The sequence below is a fragment of the Pelodiscus sinensis genome, chromosome 16 (genome assembly GCF_049634645.1).
Source record: "Pelodiscus sinensis isolate JC-2024 chromosome 16, ASM4963464v1, whole genome shotgun sequence".
NCBI classification, from domain to species: domain Eukaryota; kingdom Metazoa; phylum Chordata; order Testudines; family Trionychidae; genus Pelodiscus; species Pelodiscus sinensis.
Genome location: NC_134726.1, coordinates 28058853 through 28079200, shown reverse-complemented (window position 1 = coordinate 28079200; position 20348 = coordinate 28058853). Strand labels below are relative to the sequence as shown.

Genomic DNA, 20348 nt, shown 5'->3' with positions numbered 1-20348 from the left:
GTCACTACGATGCTTTTGAAGGCATAGCACCTTGAGAATCAGAGATTAACTCATTAGCAGAATATCTGGGGGGAGGGAGCTTAAAAAGGGACAAGTGCCACAAGTGCAACTTGTAACCAGATATCTGAAAATGAAAAATCTGTGTTTGTGTGTGTGTGTGTGTGTGTTTTTACCCTCTAGTAGCCTAGCTCACAGTTGTGTGTTTTTCCTGCCACCTCTAAAGACAACAGACACTTCAAGCAGAACAGGGAAATAGAACTGGCTGAATTCCTTATTTTGCTGTCAGTGTTTATAAAGTCATCAACATTTGTGGGAGAAAGATCTTGAACTCCTATTCCCCAGGAGGTTTAAAGTGGGGAATGGGAGGAGAGAAGAAAGCCATTTCATTTCATTCTAAACATATTAGTAGTCTATTGTGTAAATGATAAGAACCAAGATGTGTTTGCTGTTACTGAGGACATCATGGCAGTTTACCGTTCCGGCTTGAGCACACTATATACATAATGGTGCTTTTAATGATAATGAGTTATTTTAAACGTTGGATGCACCTTGATCTTATGTAATTAGTAGCTCTAAAGTTGGCCAGAAATCAGGGATTATGGACATCATGAAAGCTGCACAGATGCTGGATAAAATGGGATGGAGGGAGGGAGGGAAAGGTGCTCTGCCGTATTCTGAGAAAAGGACATTGCACGGTCAAAATGTTAAATACCAGTTTGTTTCTTCTCTCCATTCATGGCCTCTGACATTACTCATGGTTCTGTCCTTTCTGGTGTCATAAAGTCCTTGGCTAACTTAAAAAATAGTCTGGTTTCTTCTGGAGCCAGTAATATATTACTAGAGAATGGGGACAAAATAATTAAAAGGGCCTAATCCTGATCAGTTTGCGCTGCCTTAAGCTCTCTTGGGAATGAGTGGTTAGCACCTCTCTGGATCAGGCCTGTTCTTGTTATGACAGGAGATGCAGTAACATGGTGATGCATACCTACCCTGGGCTGAGAATCTCACTTCACCTCTAGCCTCTCTGTATTGCCAGGTAAAAGAGCCCGAGCAGCATAAAGGAGCTCTAAGGGTACGTGTTCACTAGCCCCCTAGTTCGAACTAGGGAGGCTAATGTAGGCTTTCAAAATTGCAAGTGAAGCCTGGGATTTAAATATCCCGGGCTTTATTTGCATGTTCCCGTCCGGTCGCCATTTTGAAATTCCACTAGCCTAAAGTAACTGCCCGCGGCTACACGCAGCAGTGAAACGGTAATTGGAACTAAGTCCTTAGTTCGAATTAACTGTTACAACTCATTCCAGGAGGAGTAACAGTTAATTCGAACTAAGGACTTAGTTCAAATTACTGTTTCACTGCCGCGTGTAGCCATGGGCAGTTACTTCAGGCTAGTGGAATGTCAAAATGGCGACCGGACGGAACATGCAAATAAAGCCCGGGATATTTAAATCCCGGGCTTCATTTGCAATTTCGAATGCCTACATTAGCCTCCCTAGTTTGAACTAGGGGGCTAGTGTACACATACCCTAAGTGTACATCTGCACTGCAGAAAAAGTGGAAAACACATGGCAGGGTCTCAGAGCCAGAATCTGGCTTCCTCCATGGCACTAAAAATAACAATGTAGATGTTCCTGCTTGGACTCTGAGATGTGCCCCCTTCCTCATTAGGCTTAAGAACCTGCGTGAGAGCCTTTACGCGACTTTTTTTAGCCTTGGAACTTGAGCCAAAGTCACCTGTAGAACTGGGTTCTGAGACTTGTTGCCACATTTTGTTTTGGATTGTGCAGGGACTTTTCTCAAGGTAGACATAGGCCAGAAGTTTTCAAACTGTGGGGTCATGCAAGCACATTTTGGGGGGCAAATGCAATATTAGGTGGCTTATGCTAGTCCCTAGCATGAAGCACTACCTCTACCCCGATTCACTTCAGCAGGCCACCCAGCCTGTGGGTCAATGTCAACATCTGCTGTGGCCTCACCGATTTCAACGCCTAGCAGCACCTGCCCCCTGCACTGGTCCATGCCCAAGGTAAAAGCAGTCCATTGGTGAGTAAACCTTGGCTGTGTATTTGAAACTTACAGATGCAGGTAATTTACTTGAGGTTGTGTTAAAGTCCATGTTAAGCTTATGAACAGGCCCTCAATCGTACTTCTGCACGTGTCTATTTTTGCCTGGGTCAGCATGGTGGGGAGGGGAAGCTGTAACCAAAAAATAACCCAGAAGATTTGAAAACTGCTGATTTAGATATACCCAAGAAGCCCCAGATCTAGTGAGAGGAGAATTCCCCTGCTGCTAGCTCTGAGTCTAAGACAGTCAAAAGACCTCCTTATAAGCCCTGAGAATATGGAGCAGTTTAGTTGTAAGGAGTCAGCATGTAGTGCCGCAGAGGTTTGGGCTGCATCGTACAAGAAGCCAAGGACAGCTTCTGGAATTTAGGCAGTGTCCTTCTCCCCACCTATGTCTTATTTACACCATGGATTTCTGTGGCCCCTTTCAGAATTGGAAGGATACAAGGGTTACATAAGGCCCTTAATTTATCCCACCACAGTTCTGGGTTGTTTACAGAGGCATAGCACAGAATCTCACCCAGATTCTCATATTGCTGCCTAGGAGTCACTAAATATGTACTAGAAACTAACTGCTTATCATGTAGGACTTTCATTGGCACTGTGCCCTCTGGCACAGATAAGCATATGTGTATACTCAGACACATCTCTCCTTTCCTCTTCCTATTATACACTCAATCGCTTTCCCACCATACACAACAATTACATGCAACCCCAAAACACAAAAACAGATTAGTAACACTCCCGCCCCCCATCCAAAGCAGGGATGTATTGGTTCCTGTCATTTAGCAGGTGGCAGTTGGACTGAAGGTTAGGCTGCTTAACCTATGACAAATAGCACATTTACCAGTGCTCCGTCTTCAAATGCTATCCACATGTGTCCCGGAAAGCAGCACAAAACTATTATAACAAACTTCATCCCAGCCTTCTGCAGAGAGGGGAGCAGGTTATATAATACTGTCTTCCAGCTAGAAGTAGGTTGGAATTGAAGTCCGCTGCCAGTACCAGTTCCCTAATTCTCATCCCTGGAATTATCTAGAGCGCTTGCTTTATCCAAGCCATCTGTAATGAACTGAGCTGGGACAGATAAGCTCAGTAATCAGAAAATTGAGGGAAGCATTCCTCGCTGTGATAATCTTGTCAGCTGGCTAATATACATGAACATTTTTACAGCATGATGATGCAGGAGGGCTTTTTGCTTCTTTCCCTTTGCTTGAAAGGATTTTGGCAAATAATGGGCGAATACTACAATGTAGTTTTCCAAAGAGGGTTTTCACTAGACCCTCTTCCCTCACATCTTTTTCCTTTGCTTTAACCCCAGATATAGCCAAAGGGATGGGACTAGGTATGGGAATCAGGCCTTTTCTGTCCTTTCTCTCCTGTCTTTAGCTTTAATGCTGCCATATTTTTCATGTCTTTCTTGGAGCGCACAAGTGTATGAAGATCCATTATGCTGGAACTTTATTTCTGGCAGAGCAATGTGATTAGGCATAGCTCTGCAATTGAATGCGTTTGCTTCCTACCCACTCTCCCTTTATTGTAAAAGAAAGAAACTGGTATCAGCTGGCTGCATTTGGACTCCGTACTCCAGTGCAAAATTATGATGCTCTACAAGTCTAATCAGTACAGTTGAAGGGTGCTGTATGTTAATGCGCTGTCTTCCTGATGTTGAATGTTGAGCCTCAGTGTTCATATGGTTTGCATTTCTAATTAGGGTTGTTTTGCTTATTATTTCCCATGTAAATGAAAAGCATTGTGTCTGCCTATAGATTATTAGAGGAAGTTAGTAATGAGAAGATACAAGACAGATGCTGAAGGAAGAGCCAAAGTGTGAGGAGAAGAATAGGTATACAAGAACAGACCATGAAGAATGAGTGGGCAGGCTGGGAGGAGATATAACAGGCATGCAAAGTGTCTGAAAGTTATACTCAGAGCTGTTTGCCTCTGCTTAGAATGCCTGAGGCTTTTAGGATAGTAGTTTAATAGTAGGTAAAATACACTATTTCTCCCACCCCTATACATGGACTTTTGAGCACTGGATGAGGGATACAGATTCACATAGCCAAAGGAGGCTGAAGCGATTTCAACACATTCCTCCCTCTGCTCCCATCCTGACGATAATAGGGCCTGGGTAAAAGATACTCACATGCTCAGGTCATGGCTTGGTTTCCCAGCCTAAAGGGGCTGAGACAAACTGTTTTCTTAATTCATCCATTCTTTTTCCCTCATCTTGGCTGAGCAACTTGTATCTGAAAGGGCTAGAAATGTTCCCCTGACTGAGGAGAGCAATGTAGAAGCCTTGGAGTTGGACTGGACAAAGCAGTCTGATCAGCTTTTTTCATTGGAAGCTTCTGGTGCTAAATGTGGTTGCATTGCCGGCATAGAACTACAGGTGCTAGGGAACTCTTAGTTTCATGCAAAGAGTTCTCTGCCTCAGATTAGTCACAGAGAAATAGATGAGGAAATATTCAGAAGAGGAGCAATGGCTCCACTTGAACAGTATCAGTCCCCTTTCCCTCACCTGCTCCATATAGTCTTCAAGCAAATGTTAGGAAAGATAATTAGAGGTGTGGCAAAAGAGGGTGTATTAGTTGGGGGTTGTGGTTGGCACATGTAAAACTGTTGTATTTCACAAAATACGTTAGAATTACTTCTATACTGAGAGGGCCCTGGCTCTGGAGTATGTAATGGCTGCCTCCCTGCTGCTTGTCTACATTGTATTATGAGGTGAATTTGGTTTTCATTTCTGTTGTATCGCTAAGGGTACATCTACACAGCAACATTTTAAAATAATGTAGTCCGCTTCTACGCAGCAGGCAGTTATTTCAAAATAATGTTGAAGTACTGTCAAGCTGGAGGACTTCTTACTCTGACTCCTGTAACTCTCATTGTATGAAGAGTAAGGGAAGTTGGAGGAAGAAAGCTCTATTTCGAAATAAATGCTGTGTAGACATTCCCAATTTCAAAATAAGCTACGCAATTGACGTAGCTCAGTTTGCGTAGCTTTTTTCGAGTTAAGCCCTGCTGCATAGACACACCTAAGGGTACATCTACACTGGATGGCTATTTCAGGATACCGATGGTATCCTGAAATAGCCACCTCACATCTTAACAAGCTGCCTGTTCTTCAAAATATTTCAAAATAGTGCAAATTGTGTATCTTATTTCGAATTTAGGGTGCTGTGTAGATGCACCCTAAGCTGAAGAACCACACAACACTTGGAAATAAAGACACTTATGTGACAATAGGATCATAGCATTTGCTCTAGTGGGATAGATTATGGGCCATCAGGTTGTTGTAAATGCCTGGTGCTTCAGAGGAAGGTGAAAAAACCCATAATGCATTTGGCCAATTGTACCACTATGAGGAGTATTAATGATAATTTCCTCACTGAAAACTTATTAGAAAAGCTTGTGTGCTATTGTCCATACTACAGTTCTGTGATTCAGAAGTGTCTGTAATGTCTCAGAGAATGAACTAACCTCTTGTCCTATTCCTGCAGTTGGAGGTGGAACTGAAGAGCTTGAAGTCTCAGGAATGCACAGCAGCTCACAGCACCTTCATCACTACTGAGGAGGTTAAAGCGCTCAGGTGAGCATGTGTTCTAGGAGCTTTTCCTTCTATTTGTTACACAGTTGGGGAGAAGGGAAAGAACCAAATTGGTGTTATAAAAGGAAACAAATGCTGCATCCTCCTAATTTATTTTTTCTATTGTGGTAGCAGATAGGAGGCCTGGTCATAGACCAGAACCCTATTTGTACAAGCACATACCAAAGCACATACCGAAAAGACACCCCAGGAAGCCTACAGCATAAGAAACTAAGCTTTAGGACTGATCATTACACAGATGTTTTCCTGATGGGATATTTTTAAAGTAGAATCCTTCTTTGTCCAGTTATCCAATTTCCATAGGAAATTCCAGCAGCCATGGAAAAGTCTTGATGCCTCTTGCCTTTCCTAAATTGTCATTTTCAGACCTTTTTTCCACCTTGGGTTACTCCGTGCTCTGTTTTTTTTAATCTGCTTGACTCTTTTTCACAATTTTAATTCATGTTGCAGTGGCTCCTTAATCCCCAAATTTACTTCTCTCCCCGTGGAACAACTTTGCTGTTTTTTTATTTTTACTGGATCTGGACTTTAAGCACAGGTCCTGCTGGCAGTCATAGAGAGAGCCTTAGAAAACAGCGTTTTATAATACTGATGTGCTTCCAACACTGGAGAGAAAAGACAAATGGTTCCCCTAGTGTGCAGTTGCAGATGGCAGAGGGATACATGTTGTGATTCAATGAGAGAAAAGTTACAAAACAGCATTTCAGCAGAGGATACATAAGCACTTACAAAAGCTACAATGAAACTAGACAGCCTTTCAGTATATTTATTAAAGTATTTACAGCTCCCATTCCAAGGAAGGTGAAACAATAAATACAAAGTGCAGAAAGTTCATCTGTGTCCCGAATGCTTTAATAAAGTTCCTTCTTTTTAAACTGAGCCAATCTGTTAGATCGTGACAACTTGCATTTGTGGTTCTGAGCTGATGTGAGATTTTGGCTGGATTTCTTTCTCTTACTACTTTTATATTCTCAGTTCCATCATTGTGAAAGTATTGTAGCCTCTTAGGAGCAAGAACAAGGTTTTGCAGGAGGCACAAAATTAGTGGCCTGCATCTTATGGATTTTCTAAATTTCCCCTCCCTGCCTAGTTTGTTTTACAGCTCTAGAAGTATTATTCAGTATTAAAATGGAATGGATTTGAAAATAACCAGTGTTCAGCTAAGATGTTCTAATACAATAGAGAGCTCTAAAATTGACCTTCAAGATGTATTTCTCAGGTACATCTCCCACAAGGTGGAGGGGCAGAATTTTGAAGGTCACCTTTCACCAAATCATCTTTTAAGGAGATGATATTGTAGGTCATACTGTACTGTTGTTTCCTACTTCCATGAGGCTGAATCAGTTATTCCTAAATCTTTATTCATGATGTGAATGTACGTTTGAGACATTTCTCCAGGAGGCATATAGGACTTTCCTGAAGCATAGTGTTTGTAGTGCTACAGGGTGTTAAAAATCTCACAAGCAGCAGTAAAAATCATCCCTTATTCTGATTAATATTATGCTTCTGTATCAGTAAAGCCAGCATTCTGTGTGCTGTCTTTTGGGAGCTGGAGACATTCAGAATGTTTCTACAATAACTCTCCAGTCTCCCCCTCTCTCCTGGTTAGTATGGACTGCAGCACCCTTTCCATTTAGGAGCAATTCTAGTCTCTCTCTTTTCACCTCCATGATTCATTATTCAGTGTTTATCTTCATTAAACAGCATTTGCCATCTATTAGCCGAGCAATTTCAAGGACACTAGAAAACAAAACTAAAGAGCTAGATTTCCACATAATCCAGGACTTCATGACATTGCCGATGCTTTCCTTACAATGGATCTCACTTGTCACTTGGTCCAACTTTTCCCTGATTTGTAAGCCTACCCTCTGAACCTGGGCAGATTTCTCACATGGCACTTTCAGTTCCCTTCCAATTATTTTATTAGTGAGTGCCAGCAGTGTGCTAGGTTCTCTGCAAGCAGAAGCCCCTATTCTGCTCTTAAATACATGGTAGTCTAAACATAATTCCAAACAGTGTGTTCAGAAGCATAACTCTGCTTCTTTGATTTAAACTATTCCTTAGAAATCAAATAGAGTGTCCCAGAATTGGGCTGCTCCCCAGCAGAGCCATTTATATTCTGGTATAGTTCTCCTGTGAGGAGCAATAATTTGAAGGCAAAATTGAAAGCTATATCAAATTAAGAGGCTAAGTTTCTGGGACTTCTCAAAGCAGCACCCTCTACTCCCTTCTGTCTGCCCCACCACACACATACCACAAACACTTCCAGGATAACACATTTTCTGCAGCTAGGGTCATCTGAGACATTTGACCCTTCAGATTTATTATAAGATTACTTTTGGTAGATTCCTGGTGTAGCTAAACCTTTCTTTAGGTGGAAGTCTGTCATTGAACCATTTTTTGTTACAAGGGTGATGCTGGCGTATTTAGCAAAATACAGAGCATGTTCCAAACCCTGATGCTGGTGATTTAGCAGTTAAGCAGGCCCAAGCAGTATGGCTTCTGCATCCAAGGATGTGAACCTGAGTTTATTTCCTTTCCTATTCACAATTTTATGACTCTTTTTTGCAAGGCTGATGGAACTGGTATAAAATTGCTCACTAAGGCCTTGTCTACAGTAACCTCTGCTATTGATGTAGTCTATGTGACTTCATCTATGCAAATAACGCAGCTGAAGTCAATGTACTTACATAGTATCTTGTGTGCAGTAAGGTTGGCAGGGGCTGCTCTCTTTCCTGGTGGGGTACCAGCATTGACAGTAGCGTTGTTGGAGATTGAGTATCATAGCTGCTTAAACATGATAAATCGATGGCTGGTAGATCCATCACCACAGTGTCAGTCCCCGGCGTAATGGCGACATGCCCTTGGGTTTCCTCTTTCCCCTTCTTGCTGCTCAGCATGTGCAAATTTTGTGGGCTGTGGTTTCTAACAGAGGAAACACTGTATGAAGTTCTGTCTTTCTGCTGAAGGCTTCTTCAATTTGGGTCTAGTGGGCAACTTCCTATCCCTTTCTCCACACAAGCAAATGGGCTGCCCTGCTGCTGTAGCTTGTTTTCTTCTCAGGAGCAGCCTACTCCGAATATCATAGCATTTTTTCTACATTCTGTCCAGCAGCTGAATTAGATGGAGAGAAGGAACTGATTTGTGGCTTTAGAATTACCCAGTCTAGGAATGGAGTTGTGTTTCATCTTTCCTGCTTTGGGTATCTCCCATGCATTAGGGCTCAGAATCAGTAAAGAGCTCTCTTACTGTAACACAGGTAAACCTTGCTGATAGACTTTCACAGGACGCCTCCTTGCATGGGAACCAGATATCATTTGTGATGTTTGTCACAATTCCTGAGCTAGCTGCTTTTCTGAGCACTTTTGGTCCTCCTTTTGGTATTCTCTCTTAGGTTTCAGGCCTCGAGTCATCTTTCTTAAGGTGGGATCTCGCTATCTACTCCCTTCTGATTGGAGTTTTAGGCTGCAGGTTCCTGCAGATCCCTAGGATTATTTCAGTAGATCTGATTTTAGTTCAGCACCCATAGTTTTGTTCTCCCAGGGGAATGTAAATTCAACCAAATGGATACCTGTATTTGGAATTTATTCTATCCTCTGCCCTCCTGATATTTAGTTCCTGCAGAAAACACTTCAGCTTGCCCTCCCCCATTTAACAAGGAATACAACAACTAGCCACTATAACATTTGTAAAACCAATATAATAGTCTTTAAATATTTCGCTTGTCAATAGCTTCTCTCATAGTAAACCATGGAAGAACCGTTTGTATGGCCAGCTGCAGCTGGCTCCGTGCAGCAAAGATGACTCGGATGGGTGTGATAAGGAAGGAAAAGAAGGATGGGTTTTGGGGAATGGAAAGGGGGTATCTGGTGGAGGTGGAATCACTATTTCCTCCTCTCCTTCTCCATTACAATGTTAGAGAATCTGTCCCTATGGGGTTCCACGCCACCAGTTGACACTGTTTCTATTCCTTGTTTGTGGGGTGTCTCTAATCATTAGAGTCTGTTGCCTCCTGCCAGTGGACTTGCAGGAACTAGGAATATGACTGTACTTAGGTTCTTTCCCCATGCAGTTTGCCATTTCAAATTCCCTGTGGCAGAAAACAAGTGAAAGAAAAATACAAACTCTTCAAATTGGAAGATGGGGAAAGAAGTCCCACACTTCATGTGGGAATTATTTCTACTGCTAATGTTTACTGTGGGCCTCCACACACCATTAACCTATAATCCAATGCACCTGCTCTCCTATACTAAACCTACCCACACCAGATAGCTGCTTTACTGAAGGAGCCCGGAAAATTGAAAGAACCCATCAGAAGCATGGGAGAAGAAGGGGAAAGGACTGTGTGCCTCTAGGCATTTCCAAATAAACTTCACTGTTAAAAGCTAACTTCTGAAAACAAATGCAGGGTAGTCACAGAGGACAAAGAAATCCACATTAATCCCCTAAATCTGTATTCACATCCTGTGAATGAGTGAAGGCTTTTAAAAAATCTTTTGTTTCATTTTTCTTTAGTATGGAAAGTAAATTTTCAGTGAGGAGCTTGAAAGACTTTATCAGTTTTTCTCCTTCTCCTCTGGAGAACAAAGTGCTCTTCCTCAGACCTTTTATGGCTCTAAACGTGAAATTCTTATCCACCTTTATTACGTCTAAGGAGACAATAAAAGCCAATATTAATGCTGTCATTCCTCATACCACTTGTTCCCCATAAATCATATTTGCCATATTCTGCAGATCTCATCATGGGAAAGGGTGGTCGATCTATTTAGTTTGTTGACCACAGGGTGCAACAAACAGTGTTTAGGCAGTAACTCGTTTTACTTGGATGGTGATAAATCTGCAAAGGCTATTGTTTTATACCAAATAAATAAAAATAATACATTAAAAAACAACTGTAGTAAAGACTTGAGACAACAGCTGAAGGACCTTCTCAGCTGGAACAAATCTGAACTTTTTCTTTCTGCTGTCACACAGAAACTCCAGTAAATCCTAAGTGTTGTCTATGGATTTAGTGAGTGGGTAGAGTTACAGTCATTCAAAAGAAATTCATGTCCTTGCCAATGCCTATTAGTCACACTTGCTGGAAATCTCTCTGCTCTGTTTCTAACACCGTCTTACTGCCATTGGGATCCCTTAATAGTGTCTTCTTCACACACACATTTTCTGTCCCATTCAGTAGTTTCCAGTTCAGCAGTAGCTTTTCTACATGGCAGGGCCCGCTTCTCAGATGGGTTATATTGTAAGAGATTCCCCCATCAGTGACAATACTATTTTGCCAGTCACACCTGCGCCATATCTGCCAACATTTTAATCTTGTAAATAAAGAACCTAAGGAATAAAATAGGAGCATCAGTTAGCTCTACTGGACTCAGAGTTTTCTGGAAGGAGAGAGTTGGAGAAATACTTTATTTTTTGCTGCTTAAAAATAGCAATGGTTGGCCTTCTTGCCTCAGATTTTATGGTAGAATCCATCACCACAGCAGGTAAACACTTCCCAGGTCAATGAGATTTGCATGACTAGATCTCTCGTGAACTTTATGATGTGCCTTTCCTTGTAGAAAGGCTTTGTTGGAGATGGGGCGGGGGGAGGGTTCCTTCGTTGTTTTTGTCCTAAATTGGAGCATTATGTCCAACACCAGAGTGATTCCAACTGTCTGGAATTGGAGACACATACATAAGACCAAGATACTGGGGTTCATATACAGTTTGCAGCAATTCAATCAGTCCTGTCAAGAATGTAAACAATTGCATGTTTTCAAGTGTCTTTGTAACCAATCCACTGGTAGATACTCTAATGAATTTCAACAGTGGTTCCTGCACAAGTAAAACTCTGCATTTTATGGTGTCGGTATTTTAGTGAGTAAATATCATTTCTTTCCTCTTCCCACTGAAAAGCTGCATTTGTATTCAGTCTTGGTCAAATGTTAAATCAACAGGAGACTGTACTGAGCCCCAAGTTTTTTCTAGTTTACTTTTTCCTATTCCTCAACTGAAACTATCCTGGATTGTTCTCCTTACTTGTAAACACCTACAGAACAACCTACTTGCTGAGGAAGAGTAACTCTGGTGCACAAATTGAGATGTGAGAATTGGGGATAAAATATATATTCTTGGTACCTAAATAGAGCACAAGGCTGTATGTAGGTTAATATTGCCCTTATACCCACTGGAGAATTCAAATACATCAACTGCGCCCTGCGTGTACTTGCATGAAAAATCTCAGACACAAGCAAGTACCTTCTTCTGGTAGTTTAACTGCCATCTGCAGTGCTCTGCTGCTTTTATGTTATGTTCTTATATTCTCCATTACCCTTCTCTCTTTGCCAGGGGGAAATCCTGTTCAGGAAATATCAAGGAGCACAGACTAGCAATGTTAAATATCAATTAATTGACTAGTCGAGTAACCTCATGAATTCGTATTGGTTAGTCAACTATTCTATAGTCCTCTGTATCAGAGGCAGCAGCATGGGGTTCCAGGCAAGAGCTGGTACATGAGGTGAGTCAGTTTAAAACCCAGCTCCCCTTGCAGACTGGCTTCCTGTTGCTCTGTGCTACTGCCTCTGATAAAGAGGCAGCAGCATAAGGTGACAGCAGCCCCTGTGTGGGTATCTGAGCTCCTGGACTTGGCGCAAGCTGGAACTGAGCCAGGCTGCCTGCCGACCTGGCTCCTAATACACTTTAAATGCAGAGCCGCAGCAGGAGGAGGTCCTGAACCAGTTGCAAGCCAGGACTGAGCTGGGCTGCTGGCCAGCTTGCTAAAAAATTTGCTGGTGGGGAAGGGGAGGGGAGAGAAATGCATGTAGTCTATAGCATTAACCGATGAGCTTTTGCTTATCAGTCAGTCAATCGACTACACTATTGCATCAAGAACAAACTATGGTTCTTTATATCCCCCAAGGAGATCCAGGGCAGTTTACAGTGTCAAACAGGACAGTTGAGGAGTGATTTATAGATAGATAAGAGTACTAATGAGTCTTTAAAAATCTTTCCAGCACTGAGAACAGCAGCCAGTATAGGAGAGAGGTCATTGCTCAGGTGTAGAGGAGGGGTGCCAGCTCAGTAAAGGAGAGAATATGGGGATGTCACAGACTTTGAATGTCTTGAGTTTCTTATTCTGACCTTCAGTAGCTGCTATGTTGTTTCCTCACAGAAATAATTCCCTCTTCCCCTGGCATATCCCAAAGCATTAAGTTCACTTTTAATTTTTCCAGCTTCTTCATCCTTGTGCCTGTTCCATACCCTTGGATAACATGCACTCTTTGCATTGTGAGATAGGGGTAACCGTGTTAGTTTGTATCTGCAAAAACAACGAGGAGTCCTGTGGCATCCTAAAGACTAACAAATTTATTTGTGCATAAGCTTTCATGGGCAAAGACCCACTTCGTCAGATTCACTAGAAGGCACGAAATGCAGCTGACAAACATGGAATGCATTTGACAAAGTGGGCCTTTGCCCACGACAGCTTATGTCCAACTAAATATGTTAGCCTTTAATGTGCAACAGGACTCCTCATTGTTTGTGTATTCTTTGTGTGTCTTTCTAAAATTATCAAGTGCTCTACTTAGCTGCTTGAGTAATTCCAGTAGGTGCATACTTGCAGTGAGGAGTAGGTGCATTCCAGCAGGTGCAATTCCAGCAGGTGCATACTTGAATGACTGAAATACCTCGCAAGATGCATCATTCGTGTAGCAATCCTGTGCCTTTACAAACACTTTAAACATTAAAGCAACTGAATATATGTAATTGTGAAGCCATCTTATGAGTAGTAAAGATGTTTAACAGCTACCAGCTTTGCTGGACAAGATTTGCAATTTTTTTTTAAATGCATACATAGTATGAGGAGAAATATTAAGTTACATCTGAAGACGCTGTCATATAGCAATATCTTTTGGCAAAAGGTGCCCAGGATGTTGGAGGTTTATATGTAATGTAAGGTGAGCACGCCTTTCACCCTTTTTACCAACTGGTTTTTACCTAAGTGATGTGTGAGTTTTCAAAGAGTAGAACATTAAGTAGTTTAATTTGCTTTTTTATCTTAAAAAAAGCAAACCTCACACCCACTCTGAACAAACAACACCCCATCCACACCAAAATTAAACATTTAGCAAAAAACAAAAAGGAACAGACAATTGTACATGTGACATGGCCAAAATAAAATTTCTGTAGGAATTGTAACTATTGAATTTCTTGATGAGTTGTCTTTTTCCTGCGCATTCTTAAGCGTGCAATATTGTGGTGTGTGATTTCTGTTGAGTCCTCATTTATTCTTTCCAGTGTTGGGACAAAAGCTGGCTTGGGACATTGAGAGTATCGGTGTATTTTCCCCTCTCTTTACAGGTTAAAAATTGAGGAGTTGGAGGCTGAGCGAGGGCATCTAGAAGAAGAGAACAAATCTCTGGAAATGAAACTGGAGAAGCTCACTCTTCAGGTAAGAGGTGGGGCAGGGCCAGAAGGGCTGGACAGCTTGGCACAGGTCTGCCTTGATGGATGGGTATACTGATAAACTTCCAGAGTTCCTTTGACAATCCACAGATCCTTTCTCTTCAGTCTGGGGGAAGGATCCCACAAGAAGCCTAAACCAAACCCATCCCCCACACCTTTATCTGTGTATGATAATGTCACATTGAGATTTTGGTGGTGTGTTCAGGCATGCAAGAACAGATGCTTTTTTTCAGTGTCCTCAGGTAGAACCTCTTTGGGTTACAAGCCTCTCAACTTTTGTCTGTTCTAGCAAACTTCATAGCTATAACAAACCACTGTTGCAGCTGTAGTAGTACTGGGAGATGTTACCATATTTGCCCACTACTCTAGGGTATGCTCATTTATTTTTGATCTGAGGAAGTGGGCCTGGCCCACGAAAGCTCATCATCTAATAAACCATCTTGTTAGTCTTTAAAGTGCTACATTGTCCTGCATTTTGCTTCAGCTACCCCAGACTAACACGGCTACATCTCTATCACTCATTTATTAGGGTTACTCTTATGGAACTAGGGGGAAGGTTAACAATTCTATCAGTGTGCTGCTCATGCTTACTTGTGCTCTCATATGGAGCTGAATTCTCCCTCTGCCAATTCCCCCTCCCACTGGAGGTCTCCTGCAGGAACTAGGTTAGTCAGGATGGGGTTCTTCCCACCTTAGCAACACACACGGACACTCACACCCACTGACAGAGCACGTCTGAGAGGACTGGGTAATCAGCACTCCCAAGCTGACCCCTCATATGTCCCTGGACTCAGCAGGCTGAGTTTAACAGCAATGCCACACTTCACCCTCATGTGCCTTTGGACTCAGTGGGCTGTATTAAACAGCACTTTAAGCTGCCATCCTCATAAGCCCCCAGGTTCAGCACCATCTATCCCTACTTTCACACCACAATCATTCACTGGTAAACCACATGATGAGCAAACCCCACCGGATTTTGGGCACTACAGGGATCTTTAGCTTGGGTACAAGAAGCGTAGTTGCAGAGCAAACGGGGAAGCCAAAATAACACCCCTTGAGGAAGAGTGAGCGAAAGAGAAAGGAAGCGAGAGAAGCAACCAACTTAACAATGAAAGTGATTTATTTCTGGGTAGTGAAAATATATATACAGGAAGCCAAACACATACAAAATTAAATCCAACAGTTACAATAGTAAATCTAAATTAAAACTGATTACAAATGTTAGGGCTAGCTAAACATATAACAGTTTACATAGGGCAGAGTCAGGAGGCTATGCGGGAGTGCAGGGGGGAGGAGGAAGAGAGAGAGAGACACCTCATCACTCCGTGGAACTTGCACTGATCAGGGTTCCCAGATGGTGATGGGAGTTGTGGGTCCAGAGGGCAGGAGACAAGCAGAGCAGAGCCCCCAGCATGATCAGACAGGAGATGAAGAAGTCACAATGGAACTGATGCAGTTTAAATCCAGGTATCAGAACAGTTTTTCTTGGGCAAAGGTAGGAGTTTTTATAGGGATAGGACAGTAGTTTGAAGAGAACACTGGATTTGTTTATGGGTAAACAGAGGCGAGACAATAGAGAGTGATCCCACCTGGTTATGGGTGATGTTCCTTGAAGGAGCTCACAGTGCAACTAGGCAGTTTCAGTATTTTGGATGTCAATAAAATCTATTACTAGAATTGGTCTGATAATCACTAATTTGGGTGTGAGCAGGCCTGGGTTCATTAGCATCAGGAGCAGAGATTTCCCATCAGACAGTGCTTCTCGGCTTTCGGTATCCCATAGTTCAGTGCGGTTCCTGCTTTGGAAAAGCTGGTCTCCATTCTGTATGCTAATGGAGATGTGTCTCTGTGCTATCTTCCATGCAGATGAGGCTGGGGTGTTTCCTTAATTCTGTCACCCTTGTCTGAAGCAGTTTAAGTGTGTCTTCCCTGGCCTTTTCATTACTTTGTCTTTGATTCTAGCAGAGGCCTGGGGGAGAGGAATGATTTTCCATGAGTGTCACTCCCTCGCTCCCCAAGAGCACAAGGCGGGTAGGTAACAGAGATGGTCTATAGACTTTGGTTTCCACTCAGATGACAGGATGATAAAAATGCCTCAGTGCTATTTGTTACAGCTTCTACCATTATTACCATTGATACTGAGCAAAGCTCAGTACCTTCCAGCCTTATATGATAGGAGCTATTCAAGTCTGGAATATGATGATGCAGTTTGGAAATAAGTTCTCTTGGCAGCATTTGACACTCTCTCCCCAAGAGAAGGAAGGTATGAAATACGAAATCTGAGTGAAAGAAAAGTGAGAGTGCTGTTTTCTCCGTAGCTCCACAGGATTTTCCCATCTTCTTGCCTAGACTGGTGCTTCAGCTTTTTTAGTCTGGATTCAGCTGTGAAGCCTTCCACTCCCCAAAGGAGGGTGAAGGAGGCTGGCAGCAATATTCACTCAGGCTACTCTTATTTCTGTAACACTCTTGCTCTGTGCAGATGGAGGGTTGAGGGGGTGTTGCATTTAAAGCATCTTCTGTTTCAAAGAATCTGGAGTGAACAAGAAGCCAAGCCTATTTTGTTTTTAATCAAAGGCCATCCTGCTCTGAGCAGTGTTATCGCTCCCTACTGTTCTCTCTGATGTGCGGAACAATCCAGCCTTGTAACATTTCATTCTTTTAATTTTTCTTTCTTTCTCTCCCCCCCCCCCCCTTTGTGTAAATTGCTTTATGATGGTAGAAAACCTGCAGGTTTGAAATTACCCAGATTTCAGACAGACCATTGATTTTATCTTGACACCTATTAGAGGCAAATCAAATCTCTTTTTTATTACCAATTCCTGGAGACGGGAGAAGTGACAGCTTTGATAAAGCAGGGAGCTGAGAGCTGCTGAGCGCCTCTGCCGAGTCGTGGTTAGCACGAAACCTGTCACCCAGCTCTCCTTTAATTGGGTTTCTGTCATCAGAAGGAGATGAAAACATTGGGTTTGGTGTTCTGATGCCCCGGTCTCTAGACGTACACAAGAGCAGCTTTGGTTTCAAAGCAGGTTACAACTCATTCAAATCATATTTAATCTGTCCTCGCTGCCTCAGGGTTACTGCCAGCTCTCTCAGCACTGGGGCATCACCATCCTGCCCACAGTAATTCCCTGCTTTGTTTGGGATTCTCAGACTTACAGTGTTTATAATCAGTATTAGCAATGCCAGTAGCCTAGCCTTGAGTTGCTAACAACACCAACCTTTTAAAGTCTGTCTGCAGCAGGAAAGGTTCCGAGCCTTCCATGTAGTTGTGCTAACTGTCTTATATTAAACAGAAGTGGGTGGGTGTGGTTATTTCAGTAGCTGGATTTTTTTAATGCTGTGAATATGATGTAATGATAAATATGATGTAATGATAAAGAGACAGAGCATATGTACTAGAGTAGCACATATCACAATAGCACAAAGCAGCAGCAGTGTTCAGAATCCCAGAGTTTAATAAGGGTGTAGTGCAACTCAAGGCTGTGAAGGGACTGAAGAGGGACAAAACTATTTGGGGATGTAGGGAAAAGGAAAAGATGTGAGGAAGAAGATGACAGGCAAGCATGGAGAGGGGAAGATGTCATCTCCTTTGTTGGTTCAAGAATTGAGAAACCAGCCCCACCAATAGACTAGGTGGAGAACTCACATGAGGAGACTCTGTCATGGCTCCTCCCCCATCTGGCATGATAAATGCAGAAGTGGGGGCCAGCAAGTGTACCCCAAAGCCTTATCTACCAGGCTTTGGTATAAAACTTCCCCCCAAAATCTTAAAACCCTAGATTTTGGGAATAAAACTTCTGCTGCCACCACCCAAATATTAATAAGGATTCAGGGGAAAGATCATTTGGGAAATCTCATCCCTAAAGTAAAAATCAGGGCACACAATTAACCAATGCCAGGTTAATAACAAGAAAAGAGAAAACTTTTATTATCACAACAATATTCCTGCTGCAAGCATAATGACTAGATGGAAAGGTAACAAAATATACACATGGAGAAACTCCATGGGCCTAGAACTTAGTTACAAAGAAAACCAAAACATCTTTTAAACAGTACCAGACATCAGATCCCATACCCAAACCTTAAAACAATAAAACGGATTTATGTAAACTTTACCCTACTTACAGAAAGTGAAGAATTGTTTCTTGGAGAGAGAGAGACATGTTTGTCCCACTCTGTAGCTGCAGAGGAACTCACAGAGACAAAGGAGGGAAAAAACCAAATTCCTTTGTCCCAGTTTGAAAGTCCCACCTACATTCCTATTGGCCACTCCACCTGGCTAGGTGTAGTTAACCATTTAGTCCCGAGGCTGCTGGGTAACCCTCATAAATCATGACAGACCCAGACTAAGTTTAACAGCATTCTTAGTTCTAGTTTGAGAGGGCTAAGGCTTGGGCTTAGTGGGGAGGTAAGGAGAAGTTCAGTAACTGTCTGTGTATTTCTTATAAGCTTGGAGTTCCTTTGAATTAGGAAGTGAACAACAAGGAAAGGAGAACACTGTAGATTAACTCCTTGGGCACCTGAGGTTTCTCCAAATGAAGATGGAGCTGTGCAAGTGTGAGCACTAAAAAGATGTGAATTACTGATCAGTATCCACTCAAGTGAGTGGTTAAATGGTCAGAACTGCTTACAAGGAAAAAACAGCCTTGCTAACATGAGCGAAGGATGCTGGAGGTGCAGTGGCACCCCTTGAAGTAGTAATAGCAACTGAATGCACTGCTTTAACCATATTCTTGATTTACAGTTTTGTTCAAAGGCTTTTAGCACCCTCAGGATAAAAATTCTTCAGTGCTTCTGCCTGCTAATAAAGATTCATTATTCCTTACTTGAGTGCCAAGTCCCTAGCAGGTCCAGGCCCACAACTGATTCCTATATAAACACTTCTGTTGACTCTAGGCCCTGCTGTGGATGGGCTATCTGCTACTGAATCCCATTAAATATGGGTTACCCAGCTATTAATCTCTTTAGTCAGATAGTACAGTACAAGGAGAACATGTTGGGGAAAAGGTAATTCTGCATTCAAATCAAGACACTGAAACATGCCCAAGTCAGTTTATTATTTGTTTCCACCTCAGAAGTCAGAGAGATGATGGGTTAAAATAATATATTTGTCAGAAAGAAAAGCAAGAAAGGAGAACAAATGATAATGTTACGAAATAACTTTTTCAAATTTACTGAAGGAAAAATCCCCTTGTGAAACTTCAGTAATGGGAAAAGCAAAAAATCAGAGAAAATAAAAAAGTAAAAGAGGTAGAAGACAATGAATAGATTAAGGGGAAAAAACCTCTGCCAAATCTTAATTTGTAGCACTTTCATTTAAATAAATAAATAAGCCATTGTTAGAATAAATGATTGGACTTCGATAAATAAAAGTTACTTAGAAGAGGATATATAAAATTTGTTGATGTCTTAGGGAGAGAGGTGTGATAGAAAGCGAGTGAAACTAAGCATAAAAACCTAAGTGCACAAATCTTTATATACTGACTGATGTCTGAGCTTTGATTATAGTGACACATGAAAAAGTTATCTTCAGGAAAAAATTCTCTCACATTTTCACATGCCTTTGTGTCTGAGGCTACGTCTAGACCACAAGCCTAATTTGAAAGAGAGCTTCTAGACTGCAACCGCTTCTTTCGAAAAAGCGGCTCGCTTTTTCGAAAAGAGAGCACCCAGTCAGTCTGGATGCTCTCTTTCGAAGAAGCCCTGTTTGCATTCAATAGTGCCTTTTTTCAAAAGTGCACTTTCAAAAAAAAAACATTATTCCTTGTAAAACAAGGTTTACCGCAGTCAAAAAAAATATGGTATTCTTTCGATTTAATTTCAAAAGAACGCAGTGGCAATCTAGATGAAGGGGAAGTTTTTTTTAAAAAAAAAGGCCACTTAAAAAAAAAAAAAAAAAAAAAACCCTGTAGTCTAGACATACTCCAAGTGTGGTCATTTTGCCTTTGCTGGTCCCTGAACTGGCTGCAGGTTCTGATATTTCCATTCAGTGAACTAAGTTGGCCAGAGGACAGGTATGTGCTTTGAAAGTTATTGTTGTACTAGGAGTTATCTGATTTATACCCCCTGGGCCAGAATTAGCAAGTAAAAAGTTGAGATATTGATGAGTATCTGCAGTAACATGTATCGCATCTGACGTCTCTTTGTATTCTCTGCTTGTGTGAGTACATCTTGAATTATATCTAGAGGCTCCATCAACCTTCTCACCCCTCCATTCCAAATATCCCCATGGCTC

At 42.0% G+C, this 20348-nt stretch overlaps 1 protein-coding gene across 8 annotated transcripts in view; it reads left to right on the top strand.

Moving 5' to 3' along the window:
* MAD1L1 (mitotic arrest deficient 1 like 1) overlaps positions 1-20348 on the top strand; it is a 743124-nt gene that overhangs the window by 439286 nt on the left and 283490 nt on the right. For all 8 annotated transcript variants that reach the window (XM_075899591.1, XM_075899593.1, XM_006112872.3 and 5 more), the window contains 2 exons: positions 5565-5653; positions 14009-14099. In XM_075899591.1, the coding sequence (XP_075755706.1) occupies positions 5565-5653; positions 14009-14099 (180 nt within the window). The remainder of the gene's footprint in view (positions 1-5564; positions 5654-14008; positions 14100-20348) is intronic.